We start from the raw sequence: 22,356 nt of genomic DNA, 5'->3' as shown, positions 1-22,356 counted from the left end.
TGTGTGCGGCCGCATGTACTGAACCAAGACTAGGTATTCTAGAGGTAAATAATGTACGATCGTTTATATTCAGTTCAACGCCCACCTTCTTTCAGCATACGTTATATTCATATTTTCTTCTTGTGTATTGTATTTGTAGTTATTTTAAGGCAACTATAGGCGCGGTTCTATTTTCAAATAACGGCTGTTAATATTTACGTAATTTTTTTATCATGATGAGATTGAAATTATTTTAATTTTATCCTACAGAAAACCTAGATCCAGATGTTATGAAACAAGCACTAAATTCAACTCTAGAAATAAATATTGTCCTTGAATTTATTCGAAAGCTCGTAACATTGAACTTGCTAGAAGATGTTTTTTTTAACACGGAAGATGATTTCTGCACGGTTGTGCCAAGAGAAACGGACGACTTTTAATTTAGAATTGCTGAAAAATGTTGCAGTCTACATAATTATTATGTTTTGTACATTATGTGTTTCGGTGTTGGAGATTTTGATAGTATTATTTATTAGATCCTCTCTTATTTGTTACAATAGTTTATGAATGTATGCCGTACCCCTTTCTGCTAATTAGTAAATAGCTCTGTATACAAACCAACAACTTCAACCGTAGATTGAAAGTTTCCCCATTTGCACCCATTAACCTTTAATTAGACCTTTCTACAGAAGGGAATGTTTGTAACTTGTACTATTCCAGTTTGTAAACATGATAACGATAAAATAGTGTTTAACTTTTTCAATAAATTGGAAACTTGGCTTAACCCACTTATTACGGGAAAAATAAAAAATCCGAAAAATGCCAATGAAATATAAATTTTAACTTCTTGTCAGTAAACCTATATTTATGTAACTTTTTTGACATGTGTGTGTCTTTAAAGGAACAGTAGTCATAAGTGGGTTCCCAGGACTAGAAAGGTCTAGAAATTAAAACCTTAGCTCAGCCTTAAAAATATTCCTAGTGGGAATTCCCGGGATAAAAATCAGCTTATAAATTAATCTAGGGTATCAGCTTTCTGCTTAATAACATTAAACTCCGTTCAGTAAATTTAACGTGAAGGAGCTAGAAATATCCATGTATATTTACAAATTTTCACGGCTGAAACATCCATCCATACCTACAGATAATACCTATTCGTAGAATTTACATAATTTACAGACCTACGTATATTATACTGCCGGGCAATGAAAAAGTTCCACTCACAAAATGGCGACAACAAACGATCCCAATTTTATCAAAGATTTAATTAAAAATTGGAACAAAATAATACCGATTTTATTTGGTAATATCCTGATGCTCTGTAAAATGTACTTCAATGTTGCAGAAGACGACATTAAGCTAGCCTTTTCCGTTTAGAAGTAATTTTGTGCTTTTCTCCAGTGGAAGTGTGGTACCTTTGTGGAACCTTTTCATTGCCCGTGAGTGTATAATATCCACAAGTGATGTTAAGTTTAATGAGATACCTATCTATTTATTTCTAAACTGTGTGCTGTTATAGTTATCAGACAATTACCCTAAGTGCGCCCGCCCGAGGGCGATCAATCTGGGTATTAATTGCCTCACCCGATAGCAGGCGTCAAAGAAGCATGATTATTACTCCCATTTAATGACATTGTTAGTGAATTAATATTAATACAAGATCAGTAGATATGGCTTTGGATATAGGACTTATACAGGGTTATGCAAAAAGGGTATAAGGCGGAAAGGGGTGACTCTGGGGGCCATTCTGAACAACTTTTATTCTACGAGTTTTGAAAATTCACGAAAATAAAGTAACATTTTCCATTCCAGAAACTTTGTTGGTCACATTACTTATTTTTCACAAAGGAATATATTTCTAAATCTCGTAGAACAAAAGTTGTTCACAGTGACCCCCATAGAGCGGTGGTAGCTCAATATAGAGCGGTGGTAGCTCAATCGGGTAAGCGCCCGCTTCTCACGCCAGAGATGCGGGTTCGATCCCGGCGCTGACATGTACCAATGAGTTCTTTTAACTTAAGTACAATGTATACCATCGCTCTTACGGTGAAGGAAAACATCGTGAGGAAACCTGCATATCTAGATCTAGCACATCTAGATATGTGAACCCACCAACCCGCAGTGGACCAGCGTGGTGTGGAAATGGTCCAAGCTTAGCAAAGCAGTTTAGACCTTGGGGATATGCACAAAGGTTCCATTCGAGAGAGCCAGGTGCAGGTACTTACACCCCCGCAGAGAATAGAATAGAATAGAATAGAATAGACCCCCTTAGAACTTCGGCTTAGTGTACCATTTTTGCAAAACCCTGTAGTAATTTTGATTACTTCTTTCGTGCACCTCATGACCTTGATATCATAAGAGCAGTTGATGTTATTATAAATCAATAAAATGCGGGATTCATTCACCGTGACACCGTGAATCCTACTGCGACATCGTATTCGAATACTTTATGTATTGACGTCATACCAAATGCAACTTTGTGAAAGAATTATACGGTTATTTTTGGCTTAAAATATTGTCGCTCGCTATTTAAATGTGCAGCGCTCTTGTTCCAATTTTAAGATATAATTATGTTCTGGTTTTAAAATGGTACAACAGTACGAAATTATGAGTAAAACGAATACGATTAAAAATATAATTATTGCCTAGTTAGAGACTTAAATCTAACTATTCACACGCTAAAAAGAAATTACTGTGAAAATAATATGAAATTTTTAATGCGATACTTAGATAGATGTTAAATATGACATCAACTACGATGGTATATCGTAAATAATGCGAGAAACACCTCTTACGATTAAATTGTAATTACTATGCAACATCCAATTAGCATTATGACGTTAGATGTAGATAAAAATATACTGTCAATAGCTAATTAAGAATGAAATCGGCGTATAAACCATAATAATCACTTAAATGGCAATTTGCAAATACAATTAAGATGTTATTGATGTAGCTGTGTAGCTGTGTACACCACGGGTGGAGTAATGACTCGCTGACTTGTTGTTCTTCTTCTTAGCTTGTCAGCACAGATTAAATACAAAATACAATTATTTTTTACTAGTTGTTCCCGCGCGCTTCGCTTCGCCTTAAAAAGTTTTCCCGTAGGAATTCCGGGACAAAAAGTAGCCTATGTCTAGAAAAGACTAGGTCTAGTCTAGGAAAGATCCCAGGGTCTAGACCGTATTTATGCCAAATTTCATTCAAATCCGTTCGGTAGTTTTGGCGTGAAAGAGTAACAGACAGACAGACAGACAGACACAGTTACTTTCACCTTTATAATATTAGTTAGGATTAGGATTAGGATTATCCTCGTTTGTGTCCCACTGCTAGGCAAATGCTTCCTTGTATTTGGTCCAACGATCGCGATCCTCTGCCACTTCGGACCACTCAGGTAGGAACTTCTCCAAGTCGTCCCGCTATCTCCGCCTAGGTCTTCTCGGCGCTGACGTCCGTCACTGGGCACCCACTCGGTGACAACTCTGGCCCACCGGTCCGGGATCATGCGACAGACGTGGCCTGCCCAGTCAAGTTACTATAGCCTATTTTTTCAACGAGTACTGATTATGTATCTCACACATTTTCGATATTGACAGAGTGAGATGGGTCATTGTTAGGACCAATAGCAAAGCAGTATGATACGGTACGGTGGCACTTAAGGCACAGTGGATACGTACACTCCGCTTTATGTTAAAATAGATGTAGGATGTTTTATGTACCTACATAGATATATTTTATATACAAACTCAGCTAAGTGTATTTGCGTGCACATAAATTACGTTTACATTCGAGATTGCAGGTGATAACAACGAAATGATAGGTTAGAGCGGGTTTGATCCGTGAGCTGATGATTGCCTCAATAGCTTGTGTCAAATGCGTTTCAATTTGGAATAGATATTTAGAGAAACCTAACCTCCTCTCACAGTACTACTGTGAGGTGTCAGGTTTTGCTACCCTGTCGGGGTTTTATTTGATTTTAGTTGTTCTTTTCCCTGTTGTACGCCCACTAAAGACAGAAAAAAGGATGATGATAGAGTCTGTATGTTTAATAAAACTCATATCAAAGTAATTCGTGCGAAATCAGAGTTTTCAATTTTTGTTCGCTTATAAAATATACTGTTAAATGTAAATATTCAGTCTAGTTTATTTTTCTCGGTCATGCTCAGGGTTTATCTTAGTATGTTAATGGTATACTGTTATATGAGTTTGTTAAATATCTCTATTTATTAGAAGTCAAGGTGACTGTTTTTTGTAGAATCATGGGCGTTATATAAATTAATACATTTTAAAAACTACTTCCTTTATTAATCAGATTGCTTCTTTTCAAAATATTTTAATAGTTTGGTGTACGCGTGTGGCGTGTACAGTATTTAACTAACACAAAAGTCCTACAAAATTAGTCGTTGTAGCAATACTGCAGTGATAAAAGCTATATGGTAAAAAGTTATCGGGTATACTGACATAGCTCGTAAACATCCATCAGTGTAGGTAACAGTGCCCTGAATCTGGCCACTTTTGAAAGAACACTTGGACTTCATAAAATATCAGTTTTTACTGGCTATTTACCTTCTAACAATACCTCCATCTATGATAATAATAATATTAATGTACTTTATGGTTACCAGTAAAACATTACTACCTGTCATTAAATCAAGCGAATGTGCTTAGTTTATCGTTTACGAATATTTACCTTTGTCTCACCGGCCAGCCATACTCATGGTAATCACCAATGAACAATGGAGGAATTTAAATAATATCACCATTACTGTGAGCTCCGCCGGGTACCAGGGCAGCAGAGAATCGAGGAGCATTTCGCAACCGCCGCGCCTGTGTGCGAGACCGGTCTCGAGCGCGGCAACGCACACATTGTCAATTACGTCATGCATTTTATTTGGCCTTATATAGAACTGCACGCACGACCGCCAATTCGTAGGCGGCGAACCAGTCGCTCGGACAACCTCTTGCTACAATCTGCAAGCCTGGTACACGCTGAGCCGGCAAGGATTCAAAAGGATACCCGGAAAAGGAGGCTGCTTTACCTAATTGGATGTAAATAAAGGCTTTTTGCTTAATTTATGCATTTACTGAGGGGTATTTGTTAATGACTGCCATTTCCTAAATCCTTGGGAGTGTGCTCACGTCACGTGCGGTAAACAGTTAACCAGTTTACATGTTCATTGGCGCCGGACGATTTATTGTGGAAATAAACGGGGTACAAGATTGCATTCCCACATTTTGAGTGATGTGGTGATGTCACAGCAATTTAAAAGTGTCACTTTTGTAATTTATTTACACGATTTATTGGTCAAATGGGGAGTTTAAAATCTGTAAGGGAATTAAAATAAATAAATCACAGTCTTGACCTCCATTGTTGTACGGTGGATGATATACTCGCAGCTTGGCATCTATCTCACTGTACCACTGGAAATACGAAAATATGTGCGCGTAGAACATTCGAGACTGAGAGTTGATAAATTCATAAAAAAAAAACAAAAACTGTATTCTACTCTATATGTGGAGTTTATAAAAACTGGATTTTATTTACGATTCTAAATTTAACTCTCATTAATTGCTTGCAGTGCAGATGGCCGATGCCATTTGTATAATAATTCGTGATCTGTAAATTAAACTGAACTGGTTTTGATGTTATAAATGTAGAGCTTGTTTGTTCGCCCGGTTGTTGTTGAAATTGCAAATACGTATTTTGATCTTCACCTTGAAATGTTTAATTGAAGCCTCTGTATTAGATGTAACTTTCCATTTCGCAAATTCGTTCAGGTGGGGTCACTCTATATGTTTCGGAGCGTGGCTGCACCAGCCACGACTCTATCTCGTTGTAATAAACGTGCCGATGGCTCTACAGTTCTTGGTTGTTCGTTTTTCGTCAGGATAGAGATAGAGTAACCCTCATGGTATTCTCATATAAGTGCTTTCGTATGACTTCGAATAAATACTAGAATAATATAATATTTCTAACTTTGAATCTGATATGAAGGAAATCTGTACTTTAATTTCCCGAAATTTGTAAGGTTTGCTTTAGAAACTGGAAAGCTAAAGTTCGTTAGTTTTTTTCGATTTTAGAAAATATTTTTTACAAATAAATTTACTACTGATAGGCTAATCTGATTGTCTCCAGTAACGAAACATAGGCTTTGTCGCGAGCTAGCCTGACCTTCCAAGGTTCCAAACTTTCCATGACCTTCCTTCCCAAGGTCCTAGGTTTGTTCGTATTTAGATTTCTATCTAGTGTTTAGCGTATCAATGAACAATATAGGCTACTTATTAGGGTTCCGTGTCGAAAGGTTTAGTCTCGCGCACTTAATATATTTTAAGTGTTTAAGACGTAAAAATACATTTTATTAAGCACTCTCTTAATAAAATTAATTTTTACGTCTTAAATACTCGTTCAATAGAATCGATTTACAACTTATAAGTTACTTAGTTATTACCCATTCATAATTTTTGTACAGTGATGGTTGTGTAAGCTACTAGTTCCTTATAACTTATAAAGATTGCGGATAAAAACGTAATGGATTTCTTCGTATCAGCCGTTTTTTGTTATTTATCTTATCTTGATCAGTGCAGATGATAAGATAATTATAGTTATGCGTTTGAATGAACCTACAGTACTTAACAAAGATTTACATACAAGTGTTTTATTTATTTTACTTACAACAAACAAATTTTTAAAATCATTAGACTACCGATTAGGTAACTGGTTTCAAGACTACAAAATCTCAGCTGAGCGACACAATATAATTTCTCTTGAAATCAGACGATCTTACTTAGATTCAATTTTCTTATATAAATTAATAAACAACCATGTAGATTCAATTCCATTACTAAACAAAGTAGAATTTAAAGTACCACGAATCGCTTCTCGTACAAAATTTATCTTTTTTTCAAGCTGTTGCAGCACTAATTATGCAAAAAATACTTTTTTTAGACGAACTGCAGATAGTTACAACAAGCACCTCACTGATGTTGACATCTTTGATTTATCCTTAAGCCAATACAAAAAAGAAGTTTAAGAAAGATTTAAAAAATGTGATAAGTTTCGTTAAACATAATATATATTATTATTAATATAGCTACCTATATTTACTAAATTTATTGTTAACCTTAAACTAAACTAAACTTTATTATTATTCTTTAAGTGTAAACGTAGCTATGTACCTAGTGTGAATTAATGTAATATTAGTGTATCTTTTTATGGAACTCCAGGTCTATTTACAAAAATGTTTGTTATATTATTAGTAAGTGACTGTTTGTTTCCTGAATAAAATAAATAAAATAAAATAAAATAAAACAACCTGAAATCATAAAACATGATATTCTTATGAATTTGAATTTACCTTTTTATACAATGTATGATATGAACAATAAATAAGTATCCATGTGTTTACTGCATATAGATAAATTGATATGTCCGCAAGTTAAGTGTATGTGATTTGTTGTCTTAGTAATCTTTACATGGTGTTCAATTTTATCAGTGCTTTAGCTTTAACCGACAGCTGGTGAATAATAATGATGCAAAAGGTTTTTTTTATCCATTGATATTACTATCTGCCATTTTAGCAAAACATCTAACACTAGTTTCCGATACTTAGTTTTTAGTACACATTGTGTAGTTTGTCTCAATTATATCGACCGGCCTACTGATAATATTCTACCCTGTATGTGTAGGTAATGGTCAACCAATTGCCATGCAATTTAATCATATGATTTCCTTAACATACTCATGAGATCTACCGAGGTCTTCTACAACTACCAATGATAAGTGTTGACAATTTGTTAAAGGCATGGGAAAATTCTTCCATACTTACATACACTGTACAGGGTGTCCAAAAAGAGCGCCTGGCGGTGTATTATAATGAATGAGATGTAGTTGTATGTTTATTAGATGTTGTATAATAAGAACTTTATGATGGAGTCAAATAAATTGCCAATATCGACAAACTTTGTAGACAGAAAATTATTCGGCCTAAACAAAACCCACACAAATCGGATGTACGGACATACTTAGACCTTAGTCTTGTTTACGCAACAATTTATAGCAAGATATTGTTTATCCGACATTTATAATATTAATATTTGCTCTCAAAAGTATAGGATTTTTTAATATTTCATTTGCATAATAAATACTTGTAGGTACCTATGTATATTTGCTACAAAAAACGTATAAAGTTACACATTGGATTTTATCCGAATTGCCTCGGGTTCAAATAACAAGTAGTTACTACAAAAGTGGGCTTAAAATAGCCAGGTCAATGTCCTTATCGTATTTCGGTTTGGCCCTAATTATAAAGTAATAATGAGAAACATGTGCAATTTACAACCTTTTTTTCCGCACAACTTCCACAGTCGGACGAAAACATGTTATTTTAACTAATACCTACAGTTTGTACACGATTCATTCGTCTTTCTGAACAACTTTCAGCGAAAAGACAAAACAACGCCCATAAAAGTCACGTCACACAAAATTTCAGAATTTTTAATTGCTAATTAAATTAGCAAAATCTTAGAAATAATGATATTTTAATGATTAAAATCTCGGCTTGCGTTACTATGTTTTCAGAGCCTACAAAAAATACAAATAAAATACAGTGTATATCCAATACACCTATACTTAAATATTTCTATAATCTTTTGATAGCACGTTAGGTAGAAAAGGCATTTGTATTATTTTTAATTCTTGCAAGTTAGTAACAGTAGGAGCTCAAGCTATAAGAAGTAAGAAACTGTAGTCTTAGAGTCAGATTTTTGAAGACTCCGATCTTAATAGGGCTTAGAGGAAAGCCCTTTCGAATTTGGAGACTTTTGTTAAAAGCCTGGAGTTCTGGCAATAGATATTGGCTGGGCTAGGGTAGCGATTGGCGAATTTCTCTGTAAATGAAACTTTCGCTATACCTCTACAGGGTGTTGCAAAAAGGGGAAACCTAGGTTTCGGCTTAGTACCCTATGTTATGTTCACTACGCGATAGCTAATACATAGCTGTGACATAAAGGCTTGGAGATATTGACTCGATTTGGTAATTGGTAGAAAGAGCTGAGATTCTTGAAGCAAGTAATGTAATACAATATTCGAATTGATACAAAATTACGGAAGGAATGACTTTAAAAAATAATAACGCTCGAGTTCAACGACCACGGCGGCGTAAAACCTAATATAAGTCGATGAACGAAAACCTCTTTTTTATACGTATTCGAAGGATTTTTCCAAAAGTAAACTCAATAAAATTGTCGTCAATTTTGTTAATAACTGCGGATAAATAAATTGTCTGAGTATTATTTAATTTAAATAAAAATAAATATTTTTTTTACGAGAATTAAAAAAAAATGTAAAACAAAAGTTGTTCAGATTCATCCCCTGAGTCACTCGCTAGTATACCACATTTGCAACACCCTGTATATCTATTGTTTCCTGCTCTCTGTGAGGGATTGCCCTGAAGCTGAATGTTTGTTCAAAAAGCGCGTAATTTCCGTAAAGCTGATTGCAGTTCCGTCGCGGATGGGGGTGGTTGGCTCTACTCCCCCGAATAAAATGGACACAGGTTCAATGTCAGCGTACTACTTGGCTTGGTGTTTTTTTGGGTTTTGTAGTCTTCTCTGCAATACAAATTTATGAACCACAAGCATTACTTTCATATCGTTTTATAATAACTTTATTCGAACTGCTACACGGGTTCGTTATCAACGTCGATAAACTCTTTCAATGCGCGTTCGATATAGTGACCTTTATCTACGTCAATAACGAATCCGTGCAGTGGCGGCAGAAAGGTAACCTTCTGCATTCCGATATCACTATATAATCACTTAAACCTCTCTTGAACCGTGGTCAGCTACATCTCAACTATATCTCTCTACCTCCTAACCAGGTTAAGTTAGGTTACTCTTCCCGTGTTCCATCGACTCTCTCTCTCAGCCCCCCCTCTCTATCTCTCTCCTTACCTAACCTATCTCTCCTCTTGTTCCAGTGCATGGCAGCGTACGTGGAGTTCGAGGTCTGCAACGGTGCGTACGAGGTGTCCTGCCCGGACGCGCGCTGCCGCGCCGGCGCCGCGCTGGCGCTGGACGAGATCGCCGCCCTAGTGGAGCCCCATGTCATGGAGAAGCACCTCAAGTTCCGGCTCAACCATGGTATGTGGATCAGCGCAGTAGGTAAAGAGTACTAGCGTACAGAAGGCTAAAGGAAACCAGCCTCCTGCTGGATAGACAGACCATCTGCTTTCATATACCTCGAAGGAGCTTTAGCATGAGTAAATGGGGAAATGAAGCGCCAGGTTCTTGATCCTAAGCCAGCATGGTTCAGGGTTCGGAACCCTGAACCGTGGAGGTTGAGGTATCGGGCCGGGACGCGCGCTGCCGCGCCGGCGCCGCGCTGGCGCTGGACGAGATCGCGGCCCTAGTGGAGCCCCATGTCATGGAGAAGCACCTCAAGTTCCGGCTTAACCATGGTATGTGCACCAGCGCGGTAGGAAAAGAGTACTAGCGTACAGAAGGCTGAAGGAAACCAGCCTCCTGCTGAATAGACAGACCATCCGTTTTCATATACCTCGAAGGAGCTTTAGCAAGAGTAAATGGGGAAATAAAGCGCCAGGTTCTTGATCCTAAACCAGCATGGCATAGGTAATTAACCCTGGCTGGGTGGTGGTTGAGGTATCCTGCCCGGACGCGCGCTGCCGCGCCGGCGCCGCGCTGGCGCTGGACGAGATCGCCGCCCTAGTGGAGCCCCATGTCATGGAGAAGCACCTCAAGTTCCGGCTCAACCATGGTATGTGCACCAGCGCAGTAGGAAAAGAGTACTAGCGTACAGAAGGCTGAAAGCGACCAGCCTCCTGATGAATAGGCAGACCATCCGTTTTCATATACCTCGAAGGAGCTTTAGCATGTACGCGTTGACGTATACGAGCTTAGAATATCTGGGTCGGTAAGCTTTTGCTTCTTATATTTGATCCCAGTGACCGGCGTTTGGTGCGGGGAAATAAAGCGCCTGGTCATGGTTTAAGGTCAGGAACCCAAGCTGCGTGGGAGTTGATGAGGTCTCCTGTCCGGACGCTAAGTATGCTATAATTATTTTAATCCAGGGTTAACCTATTGCTGCCTATTTTATCATAATTATCATCGTCGTTGCTATACATCAGTGATTCTTCTCCTTGTGCCGTCTGCTGATGATGAAGACTGGCAATCATTCCGTTGAGAAAGTCTGCGAATATCAATCATAATAATGCCAATAAATATTGATAGTATCCTAAGTCAATTTACCTACATCCACAATAGATAGACAACCTTGCTGCCCCATCTATCTTTACTGTCTATGCCTTTAACCCTTATAATATCTCACGAAACATGATTTATTATTCTGTTCGTTCGGCCTATGTAAAACATTGTACGTAGCTGTTCCACGTCAGATAAGTGTAATTCTGCACGACGCAATTTCTTATATTTTCCTGTTTGCCTTTATTCCGTTATTAATTTGGAAAGCCTTTTGAAATCAACCCTTTGTACATCGTAGAGCGACTTTACTCCAATTCTTCTGATGAGCTTTAATTATGGTAAAGAGTGTATGGCGAGCTTATATACATTTTAAATTGATGAAGAGGAAAGGTGACACACAAAGCTTAGAAAATCTGAGAACCTTAGAACTTAGAAACTTCCTAGAGTGAAACTTGATCGGTAGACTCTGCTGTCCTTTGCAGAATTTAAGGATAATAGGTGCCACGAACACTCTTTACGGGAGACTTGTGTCCAGAAATGGACGATTTTACACAGAAACTGTCGGTTAACAAACGCACGAAGCCCAGCACGGGGCGTAAAACGCGCACATCAAGACGTGAGAAAAGTATTTTATCGCACAAGCTCTCGAAGCCGCTTAAGTAAGCGCGAAGCAAAACTTTTGTCACGTCCTGCGTCCCGTGCTAGTCTTATAGAACAGTATTGAAAACTTTGCAAAATTTCAAAGACTGAAAACGGCCCTATAGGTACTTATACTAATGGTTCTAGACCAGACCTATAGGTATAGTGAGTGGTGGTCGCGAGTGCACCGCGCTCGTTCCGCCTCGTCGGCCGATAATCCCATGCTCTGATTAGCGCACTCGATGTCCCGCACCATACATTCATACATCACTCTTGTACAGATGCACAGTTCGGTTCAAACTCCAAACAACTTGAACATCCTGACTGCGATTAAACTTTTATGATTTTTCTCACTGGTCAATCTTTGAGATAATGATGTGGTAGTTGTTTTATTAAACATTATGAAGTTATTATTAAAATAAAATATTAAGTACTTATTATTTAACTAAACTATCTAGATAATTTACAAATAAAAATGATAATAATATAAAATACTTATAACTGGCCTGGAAATATTCTACCCTTAAGAGGAGAGTATAGCTTCGCGATCCTAGCGAAATAGGTATTTAGGAAAAGTATTGCTGTCGCTCGTGCACTCGCCCGCGCCGGGCACCGCACACACACATGCAAGTAGCGTCACGCACACATCGATGGACGCTGCCGCGCCGCCACCGCCGCCACCGCGCCGCCCCGCGCCGGTTGGCGAGAAATTGCGACCAAACACGGAGTGTCTTCGTCTTACCTTCATATTATTATTTCTGTGTTGTGCTTGTGAGTTGTGACTTGTGAGCGAAACTTGAAATTATTGAAGATAAATAGAAAGAAGTATAAGTAATTAGTGATAATTTCATGTGAGTAAGTATTTTATTATGTAGGTAATTACCTACCTAGTAACGAGTTAGTAGGTAAGTACATAAAATGGATTTTTGATTATTGGAAAATAGACCTTTTGCCGGTACTTGGACTATCATTTTGTATGTAAGGTTATTTACATCTATATATGCAGTGAATCTAAAAAACATTATGATAGTTTTGTAAAAATATAAGTTTATAGGTAAGTACCTACTAACAAAGTTTCGAGGCTGTTTATAAATCTTGAGTTGTCTTAGTATTTATTTCTTTTAGCATGAGAAGCAAAAGCAAGGAGTCTAAACTTTCAAGCGAGACACTCGAGCTTATGAGGCAGAGACGCGAATTTCCGTCGGCAGGTGACACTTCGTCAGAACTACGGGTACTCAACAAGCGTATAAAGAAGCTGATACGAAGAGATCTCCGTCGCTCCAACACACGCGCCATAGAAGCAGCAATTGAGCAAAATCGGGGGTCAAAACTCTTCGTTCAGCAACTTGGGAGAGGCCACTTGACGAAGTTGAGGTCTGCAGATGGTAATATCGTTGCCTCTAAGCCGGAGGTTCTTGCCGAAATCGAAGGTTTTTACGGACAACTTTATGCTTCACACGCGCAGAAGTCTGTGGCTCAGCTCACCGATTCCAGAGCGCCACTAATACGCCACTACACTGACGACATCCCTGACGTCGACATAGGCGAGATTAGGATAGCCCTTGAGCAGTTTAAAAACAACAAGGCTCCGGGTGAAGACGGAATTACTACAGAGCTTCTGAAAGCTGGAGGTATTGCAATCCTCGAACAGCTCCAGAGGCTCTTCAATTCGGTTCTTCACAATGGCATTACACCGGAGGCATGGTCTGAGAGCGTCGTGGTATTGTTCTTTAAGAAGGGTGACAAAACCCTTCTGAAGAACTATAGACCGATCTCGCTTTTAAGCCATGTATACAAGCTGTTCTCAAGGGTTATCACGAACCGTCTTGCCCAAAAGTTAGACGAGTTTCAGTTTCGAAAAGGCTTTAGTACAATAGACCACATCCACACAGTAAGGCAGATTATACAGAAGACCGAAGAGTATAATCAGCCTTTGTGGACTATGAAAAAGCCTTCGACTCCATCGAGACCTGGGCAGTTTTGGAATCCTTGCAGAGATGCCAAATCGATTGGCGCTATATCGAGGTGTTGAGATGTCTGTACAACGCCGCTACTATGACTGTCCAAGTACAGGACCACAAGACAAGACCTATCCAACTGCAACGTGGAGTGAGACAGGGGGATGTGATATCTCCGAAACTGTTTACCAATGCATTGGAAGATGTCTTTAAGACGTTGGACTGAAAAGGACATGGCAAATGTATAAATGGCGAGTACATGTCACACCTCCGCTTCGCGGACGACATCGTTATTATGGCAGAATCTCTGCAGGAACTCAGCTGGATGCTAAGTGGCCTAAATGCTGCTTCCCGACGTGTAGGCCTCGGTATGAATTTGGACAAGACGAAAGTCATGTACAATGCTCACATCAAACCGGAGCCGGTCGCCGTTGGTGAGGCAACAATCGAAGTTGTGCAAGAATATGTCTACCTCGGGCAGACTATTCGGCTAGGCAGAAGCAACTTCGACAAGGAGGCTGCAAGGCGCATCCAACTGGGTTGGGCTGCATTCGGGAAACTTCGTCACATATTCTCCTCGGCCATTCCTCAGAGCCTGAAGACAAAAGTCTTCAACCAGTGCGTCCTGCCAGTGATGACGTATGGTGCAGAGACGTGGACACTGACGGTAGGAGCGGTCCACCGATTTAAAGTCGCTCAGCGTGCTATGGAGAGAGCTATGCTCGGGGTTTCTCTGATGGATCGTATCAGAAATGAGGTTTTCCGTCAGAGGACTAAGGTTACCGACATAGCTGTCAAAATATGCAAGCTGAAGTGGCAGTGGGCTGGTCATATCTGCCGAAGAGCCGATAACCGTTGGGGTAGACGAGTTCTCGAGTGGAGACCACGAACAGGCAAACGCAGCGTGGGACGCCCTCCTGCTCGCTGGACTGACGACCTTAGGCGGGTAGCGGGTAGTGGTTGGATGAGGAAGGCCGAGGACCGAGTGTTGTGGCACTCCTTGGGAGAGGCCTATGTCCAGCAGTGGATGATTATTGGCTGATGATGTCTTAGTATACTTACCTAAGTAATTATATCATAGAATACATTTTATTATTCGCTTTTGTGGCCTCAAGTCAATTTATAGTAAGTAAGTAAGTATTATATTTTTATGTAAGTAACTATGTTAGTTTAGATGTAAGGTAAGTAAATAAAATTTCCTAAGTAACCTAATCCATGTTGAGTGAGGATTAAATATAATATAGTCACTAGTCATTTTTTTGCTTGAAAACCTACTAGTACTTTAAACTTTTCCTATTCACATCTTTTTATATACAGGGTGTCCCAAATTAAAGTGCACATCCAAATTATAGTGACTTAATTTGTTATTCTAAACAACTTTTGTTTTACGACTTTTGTAAATTCGTGAAAAAAAATCTACTGTCTATAGTAAAAAATCTCATAGCCAACAAAGTTTCTATGAATAAGCAAAAATAAAATTCGCAAACAATCAAAAGTCTTAAAACAAAAGATGTTTAGAATGACGAGTTGTGTCACTATGATTCGGATGTGCAATTTAACATGGGACACCTGTATATCTATAGATATCGATAACGCAGGCGGGATCCCATCTCTACTATCGACTTCACTATGGACATCCCTATCGTACGTGTGCTTTGCTTCCCCCCCGACCCTCAATCGTGCGATAGAGAGCACTGCAGCTCGGGACTGACAATAGGTACTTTTCTTGATGAAATTCTGGTTTTGGGAGAAAACGTTTTACACTAACTAAATATCGACCAATCTCTTTGATTTTGGTGTCAATCGCTTCAGCTTAATATATTCTAGGTTTATAGGTTTCGCTTTTTTAAAAAAAATACGTTGTTATTGATCCACGAACGGCTTAATTCAACAAAGTCGCAATCACAAAAAAAACATTATTTGAGGTGCCTATAAGTTTGAATCTATAGAAAATTTTGAAAAAAGGAAAACCTATAAACCTAGTTATTCCTTGTGTCAATAAAATATTAAAAAATCATGGAGATTGGATAATATTTAGGGGTAGTAAAACGTTTTCTCTTTTTGTATGGACGAGCAAGTGCTATACTCTACTCTTAATAAACAGGAGTGGTAGTTAGTTTGACAAGGTACAAAACAGCATTACTTGCCAACTCCAGAACTACTGACTGCCAGTTTCACTATCTATCTATATCGATAGCTGACAGTTACGTTCATTATTTTTTTTGACAGAATACAACTTTTTATGTTAGCCCTAATTTCTCTATAGTCGGTTATCTAAACAACAGGGATTGATTTATAAATGAAACGTCATCTCCATATAAAATTCATGTTTTATGAAGTTTTGAACCGAACTGTACACACGGCGCCGTGAAATCATGTGTACCTTTGTAACTTGCTGCAACAAGTTTGCATCCATTCTCATGTATGAGCTGATAAAAACGAGTTTACTGCTTAACTTAGGCCGCTCCATAGAACGCCACAACACTCTGTATTCTGTTCTCGGCTATTGTTAAAAGTTGATAAGAATGACTTCCTGAATCACCCCTTTCGGCTTAGTATACCACTTTAGCAACACCCTGTATAAGGAACAAATGGACAGGGATAGATGAGATGAGGTCTTTATGTGTTGTGGCCCTCCCTGTACTCAGTAGAGCCATATAATCTAGAACTAGCTGTTCCGAGCGAGGTTCGCTTCGCCTTAAAAAGTTTTCCCGTGGAAATTCCGGGATAAAAAGTAGCCTATGTTCTTTCTCAGGGTCTAGATGTATACCAAATTTCATTCAAATCCGTTCAGTAGTTTTGGCGTGAAAGAGTAAGAGACAGACACAGTTACCTTCGCATTTATAATATTAGTTAGGATGTAGTTTGTCTATGATATACGAGTCCAATATAGTCGTTGTTGATCGTCGAATGATGAATATGAAATCAATTATGCATGCAAGCTTTGATGACATGATTAGAGAACCACTGGAATATTTTTGTTATGATAGCATTAAAACGACATCGGTTACTGTTTATGCATAACATAGAATTGCTCATTAGCTTTGTGTACTTTTAATTTAAATACATCCATCCTGACGTCCCTCAGCAGGGACAAAGTGCTTTGAGAAGATTTCTCCATCTGTCTCTATCTTGGGCAGCGGCTGCGAGATCCTCCCACTCCATTCCCAACCCTTGCCTCACTTCTCCACAGAACGTCGCGCCAGGTTGTTTTTAAGCGGTCTCTTTTACGTCTTAATTTAAATAGGACTACCTAATATTATTTAAACTAAAAGTTAGCGTTGTTGGGCTCTAAAGTCTGTTTTTTAATCTCAGTTACTAAATTGACAGATTCTGAACGGTTCCTAAACAGTCGATTGTCCCGCCAATAGAACGATACATCACTTAATCGCAGGACAATCGACTGTTGATGAACCGTTCAGAATCTGTCAATTTAGTACTTATCTGAGATTAAAAATCACACTTTAGTTAACTCGTAAACTGCTGCCGTATTGGTTAACAGTTTGGTTACGTCGGTATCCTGCTGGTACATAGGTAATATCCCACTGTAACACAGTTTATTATGTACATATTTGCATGTCTCGCTCTGTTTCTTACAAATCGCACACCATACACACATGCCGTATACAGGATGTTCTAAGAAGTGATTGTAACATGGTGTCATTTTTTGTTGTTGGAACTTCCCATCGACTACTTAAACAAACTCTGGCTTTCCCGAATGAAAAGTATATATTTTTTTATCATGAGCCCGTATTCATCCAGTCATGAAAGAAGAAAGAAAGAAAGAAAATACATTTATTTCACACACACACGGAAACAACACAAAAAATAAATAATATGAGTAAGCAACAAGAATCATGAACATAAGTAAGCAAGTTTATAGTGTCTCGGTTTAGATAAACTTCTCTTCTCTCAGCCTATCGCACTACCAATCACTTTATCGACATCACCAAAGGTTAACTTGTAAATAATGCCATTAAGTTCGCCTTTGTACTTTGTAATAATAATAATAGGGTTACATTAAAAGTTTGTCCTAAATATGACGATGATGATAACACAGTAGTGTTGCTAAAAGGGTCACTCATTCATAACCCACCCTGTATAAACATAATAACGATTGCTGCGATCACTTTTACGCTTCAGAGGTAATGTTTGCGCATCACTGCCATATCGTTATTTGTTTTTCTTAGGAAGTATCCACACAAAAACTATTGGTATTTTTTCGGTAGTTTTTTTTTACTGACCCCTTTTTTAGTATAACGGCTATGGGTTGTGACATCGTCGTGTTGACAGACTTGACACCATCATTAACTTAGTGAAGAAAAAAAAGATAATCTCTATAATTAAACAAATAAATAAATACAAATATCTTTATTGATAGCCAAACAAAAAGGTTAAACCGGGTTTAGCGAGACTGACACAGTACTCGTATTTGACAGCGCCAATCATAATGTTATGTGTGTGTCCGGTTAATAAGCTACGATATTCGCTTCACATTAAAAAATACAACCCACATGACATTCTTTTATTAGAAACAGAAGATAACATTTTTTTTACACCTTATTACCTACTTTTTCCTGCAAATCCTGCGGGTTGACTGGCAAAAAATGCTCTTAGCATTAAGTCCACCCTCCACCCTTTGTACTTTTATTGGTGATATTTGTACAATAAAGAGTTAAATAAAAAATAATTAATGTAGTGTGTATTAGTTCTTAGGCTCTAAAGAGTCTAAACTAAAGCATTATATTTATTTATAGTTGGAAAGAAAATGCTTTACTGACGCGATCTCATTTAGAACCAATTTCCCACTTTCCTAACGATCGGATCCGTTCTTTATTTCTTAGAACATGCTACGTAGTTTTTTTACGTGATTCTTTATTATGGACGACATGAAAGAGTAATTTGCTTTGCTCTATATTGGAAGTATCTAGAATTTCACAAGTATACTTACTCGTGCCGTGAAAAGCGCTAACTGGATCTAGAAAAGTTAACTTCGTAACTTCATGGACAGTAGTATCATGTTAACCATTATACAGGGTGTCGCAATAGTTAACGTTATGCCCTGTAGGGCTAATTGGCCAGCTCAGAAGTGTCTATTTAATTGATAAAAGTGTCAATATCTCTAAAACTATCGATTTTTTACTGAGGTAGGTACATATTGCAATCGTCTAGTTACTATTGAGCTCACTTTAGGGACACCTGTATACATAATTACATACGTACATAGGAATAAGTACAAAGGTTCAACTCGAAAAAGCTACGTACAGGAACTTCGCCCCCTCTCAGAATAGAATAGGACCTTCATGTTACGCGAAGAATCGTCATCATCTCATCATCGGCAAATACACTCACGGGCAATGAGAAAGTTCCATTAAAAAAATCACCAAATTATACCGATTCGGAAAAAACTAACTTTATAATGCTTTCTGCAATATTTAAGTGCATTTATCGGCGCATCAGAATATTACCAAAAAAAAAAAAAAAAACACGCACTCACGCCTTGTACTAATGTACTAGGTAGGTAGGCAGAGGTGCATTGCTGCACCCACTTTTCGCCAGAGTGTTATGTTAGTCCCAATGTAATAGGGGGCGGGCCTATTGCCATTTTACGGGCACATCCAAGACCCGAGAACAAATATCTGTGTTTAAACAAATATCTGCCCCAGCCGGGAATCGAACCCGGGACCATCGGCTCAGTAGTCAGGTCACTAACCACTACGCCATTCGGTCGTAGTCGGTCAATATTACCAACTAAAAACATAAATATTTTGTTAAATTTTTTTATTAAATGACGCCATTTGGTGTCTTTGTTTTGTAAGTGGAACTGTTTCTTTGCCCGTGAGTGTATCATTCTACTGCTAGACATTGATGATACTCATCAAAAATCTACTACCAATCTCAAATAATACTTCTTTTCTTGTGTTCATTATCAATTGTACCTGTAGGTATATCAATTGCTGTTGTGATAATAGATCATAGTTATCATTATAATTAAGCATAACGATATCTTTGATCGTATGATAAAATATCTACCTACCAAATAATAAATTCTGCAAAATTTAAATTTTAAAATGATGTTGTATTTGTCGATTTGTTCTATGCCACAATCCTAGAACTGAGCCACAAGTAAATCTAGTAAACAGTCAAGTTACGTAATATAAGCATACCATTTTACCTAATATACGGTTATCAGGAGTAATTTTAAACTCATTAGAAATTCATAAGTAAGGCTCTTTAGCTCTTTTAAGCCTCGTATTCACTAGGCGACAAATTGTCCCAGAACCTGTCTAGGCACATGTCGTCTACGTGTCGCCGCGACGTCGCGCTCTGTTCTGCGACGTCGCAAGCGACTATACAGCGACATCTACGTGTCGCAGAACAGGTTCCGTGTTTTGGCTCGCGAGACTGAACTTCCTGCGACATCAGTCTAGCGCATAGAGTATATTTTTTTTAATAGGTCTAGCGACCGCTGTTGCCGAGTGTGGACACGTGCGCGACTTCTGTATCACGACATGTTACCAAAATGTTCTGAGAACACGCACCGTAGATGTTCTGTAACAGTCTCAGAACTTGTGCCCTAGTGAATTCGAGTCTTTATGATAACAATGCCTGACAATACGTCAGCATTCCTTGGACAATGCGGCATGTACAGTCAGACAGACATTGACGCATTTCAATGTGTTTGTCATAAATACGTAAATACAGGATGGTATTTTATCAATGACGCACCCGTTGCCAGATCTATGTGCTTATAGCCGCGATATTTTCATACGGACTAGATGGAGTGTCGGTGCAAAAGTAACGAATCGACAAATAACACCCACTTCTACCACTATGCTCTTATTTTGAATTAGAGATGATGATGATGATGATGATGATGATGATGGTTTATACTAGATTGAATTAAAAACGGTTTGACAGTTAAAAAAGTCATCAGTTTTTTTGCTTTGTTTTTGTATGTGATACATCTTATTCGTAAGTATATCGTTAATCAAAGTCTCTGTATAATGAAAATTATCCTTTGAAGTATAAAGTATAAATAATTGGTGGAAATTTAATACGAACGTGCAAACTATGAAAAACCCTTTGATCGAGTTAAATTTAAACAAAACTTCCTCGAATATTGCTCGCATTATTTTAAATTTAATGCGAGCGACTTCTGAAGGCCGCTCACGTACCTAATAAAAGGGTACATAACATAATATGTTCGCAGCCTGTTTATGTAAAGGGTACATAAGTACAATACCAAGGTCCCAAAGGTATAAATCATGTGCCTTCCGGGGTTTTTGCCCTTTTGATATAATTCTTTTGTAGCTGCTTAAAGTGTAACAAGATTATATTTACTTACTGAGTTTTTTTTTAACCAAATAACATTTTATTTATGTACTTAGTCTTGTTTGTGTCCCTTTAGTTGGTTGATCAGATTTGTTTTTTAAACAGGGCCTTAGTGCCATCTAGTGCATTCTAAGCCATGTTACATCAAAATAGGTTACCCGGTTCAAAAGTTGTGGGCGAATTAGTCGTCATGCTTTCGATTCTTTCTTGGCATGTACCAAATTATGTATAAATTTCATATTTGGTATCTCTATCGTCAATACGTAACGAGCACATGAGCAGGTACAGTTGACGCCGTAAAAATCTATACAATGTTGTATTTAGGTTAGGTTAGGTTTGTTCTAGGGTTGGCTGGAAGAGATCGCTTTTAGCGATAAGGCCGCCCTTATTGTATTAAGTATAGATTTTAAGCCTTAAATGTTATTTGAAGTGTCTTATGTAGAATAATAAAGTTATACTTCTACTACTATTTTGTCAAAGTATAAAATAAGAAACCGTAACTTACCAACATTGGATTTTTTTTTGAAGTTGCTTTTTCCGTGTACATCCATTAATGGAGTGGACTGTACTGTTCTCCGTAGGTATATCGCGTGTCAGTCGAACGTTAATCCCGCAAAATATAGGTGAGACGTTATTACTCCCGCTAGTGGCAGTTCAGCAAATGTAACGAGAAATAAACGTAATTGGGGCAAACGCCTTAATAGAATAGAATACATCGGTATAAAACTATCTATATGTATAATATGTATGTAAATAAATAAAAAGGTGACATTATAGCTGTGAGCAATAGAGGCTTTAGGTGAAGTCTAAGCGCAACCAATTGAAAAAAAATTATACATACAGGTATTGAAATAACATAATAGAAATTTCCGCAATTGCGTTATATTCGCACACAAACAACGTGAATCAACGTAATCTGTAAGATCTCGGACGACAACGCACGTTAAAATAGCGGCTCTTCTATTTTTAGTGTTGTTTTTATCGTCCTAGGGCGGAGCGGGCACGTTCCGACCCCGTAAGGGGTTTACACGAGATTTATAGGAGATAAGAGTATTTTTATACTTGTCCAGCAAACAAACAGTTTTATGTACTTACGTTCTAGCTGTTGCTCGCGAGCTTTGCTTCACTTTAAAAAGTTTAGTCATGGGAATTTCGATATAAAAAGTTGCCTATGTGTTGATATAGGGTTTAAGCTTTCTGCGTACTATGTTTCATGAATATGCTTTCA

The 22,356-nt window shown here is 38.0% G+C and overlaps 1 protein-coding gene across 1 annotated transcript in view; it reads left to right on the top strand.

The window, feature by feature from the left end:
* Nucleotides 1-22,356, top strand: part of LOC105383741 — a 92,827-nt gene that overhangs the window by 56,955 nt on the left and 13,516 nt on the right. The window contains exon 7 of the mRNA XM_048631489.1: nucleotides 9,957-10,119. Within this exon, the coding sequence (XP_048487446.1) occupies nucleotides 9,957-10,119 (163 nt within the window). The remainder of the gene's footprint in view (nucleotides 1-9,956; nucleotides 10,120-22,356) is intronic.

This window comes from Plutella xylostella, chromosome 29 (genome assembly GCF_932276165.1).
Source record: "Plutella xylostella chromosome 29, ilPluXylo3.1, whole genome shotgun sequence".
In the NCBI taxonomy this organism is placed as follows: Eukaryota; Metazoa; Arthropoda; class Insecta; order Lepidoptera; family Plutellidae; genus Plutella; species Plutella xylostella.
Note: the sequence above shows the minus strand (reverse complement) of the source record. Positions and strands in the feature narration are given on the sequence as shown.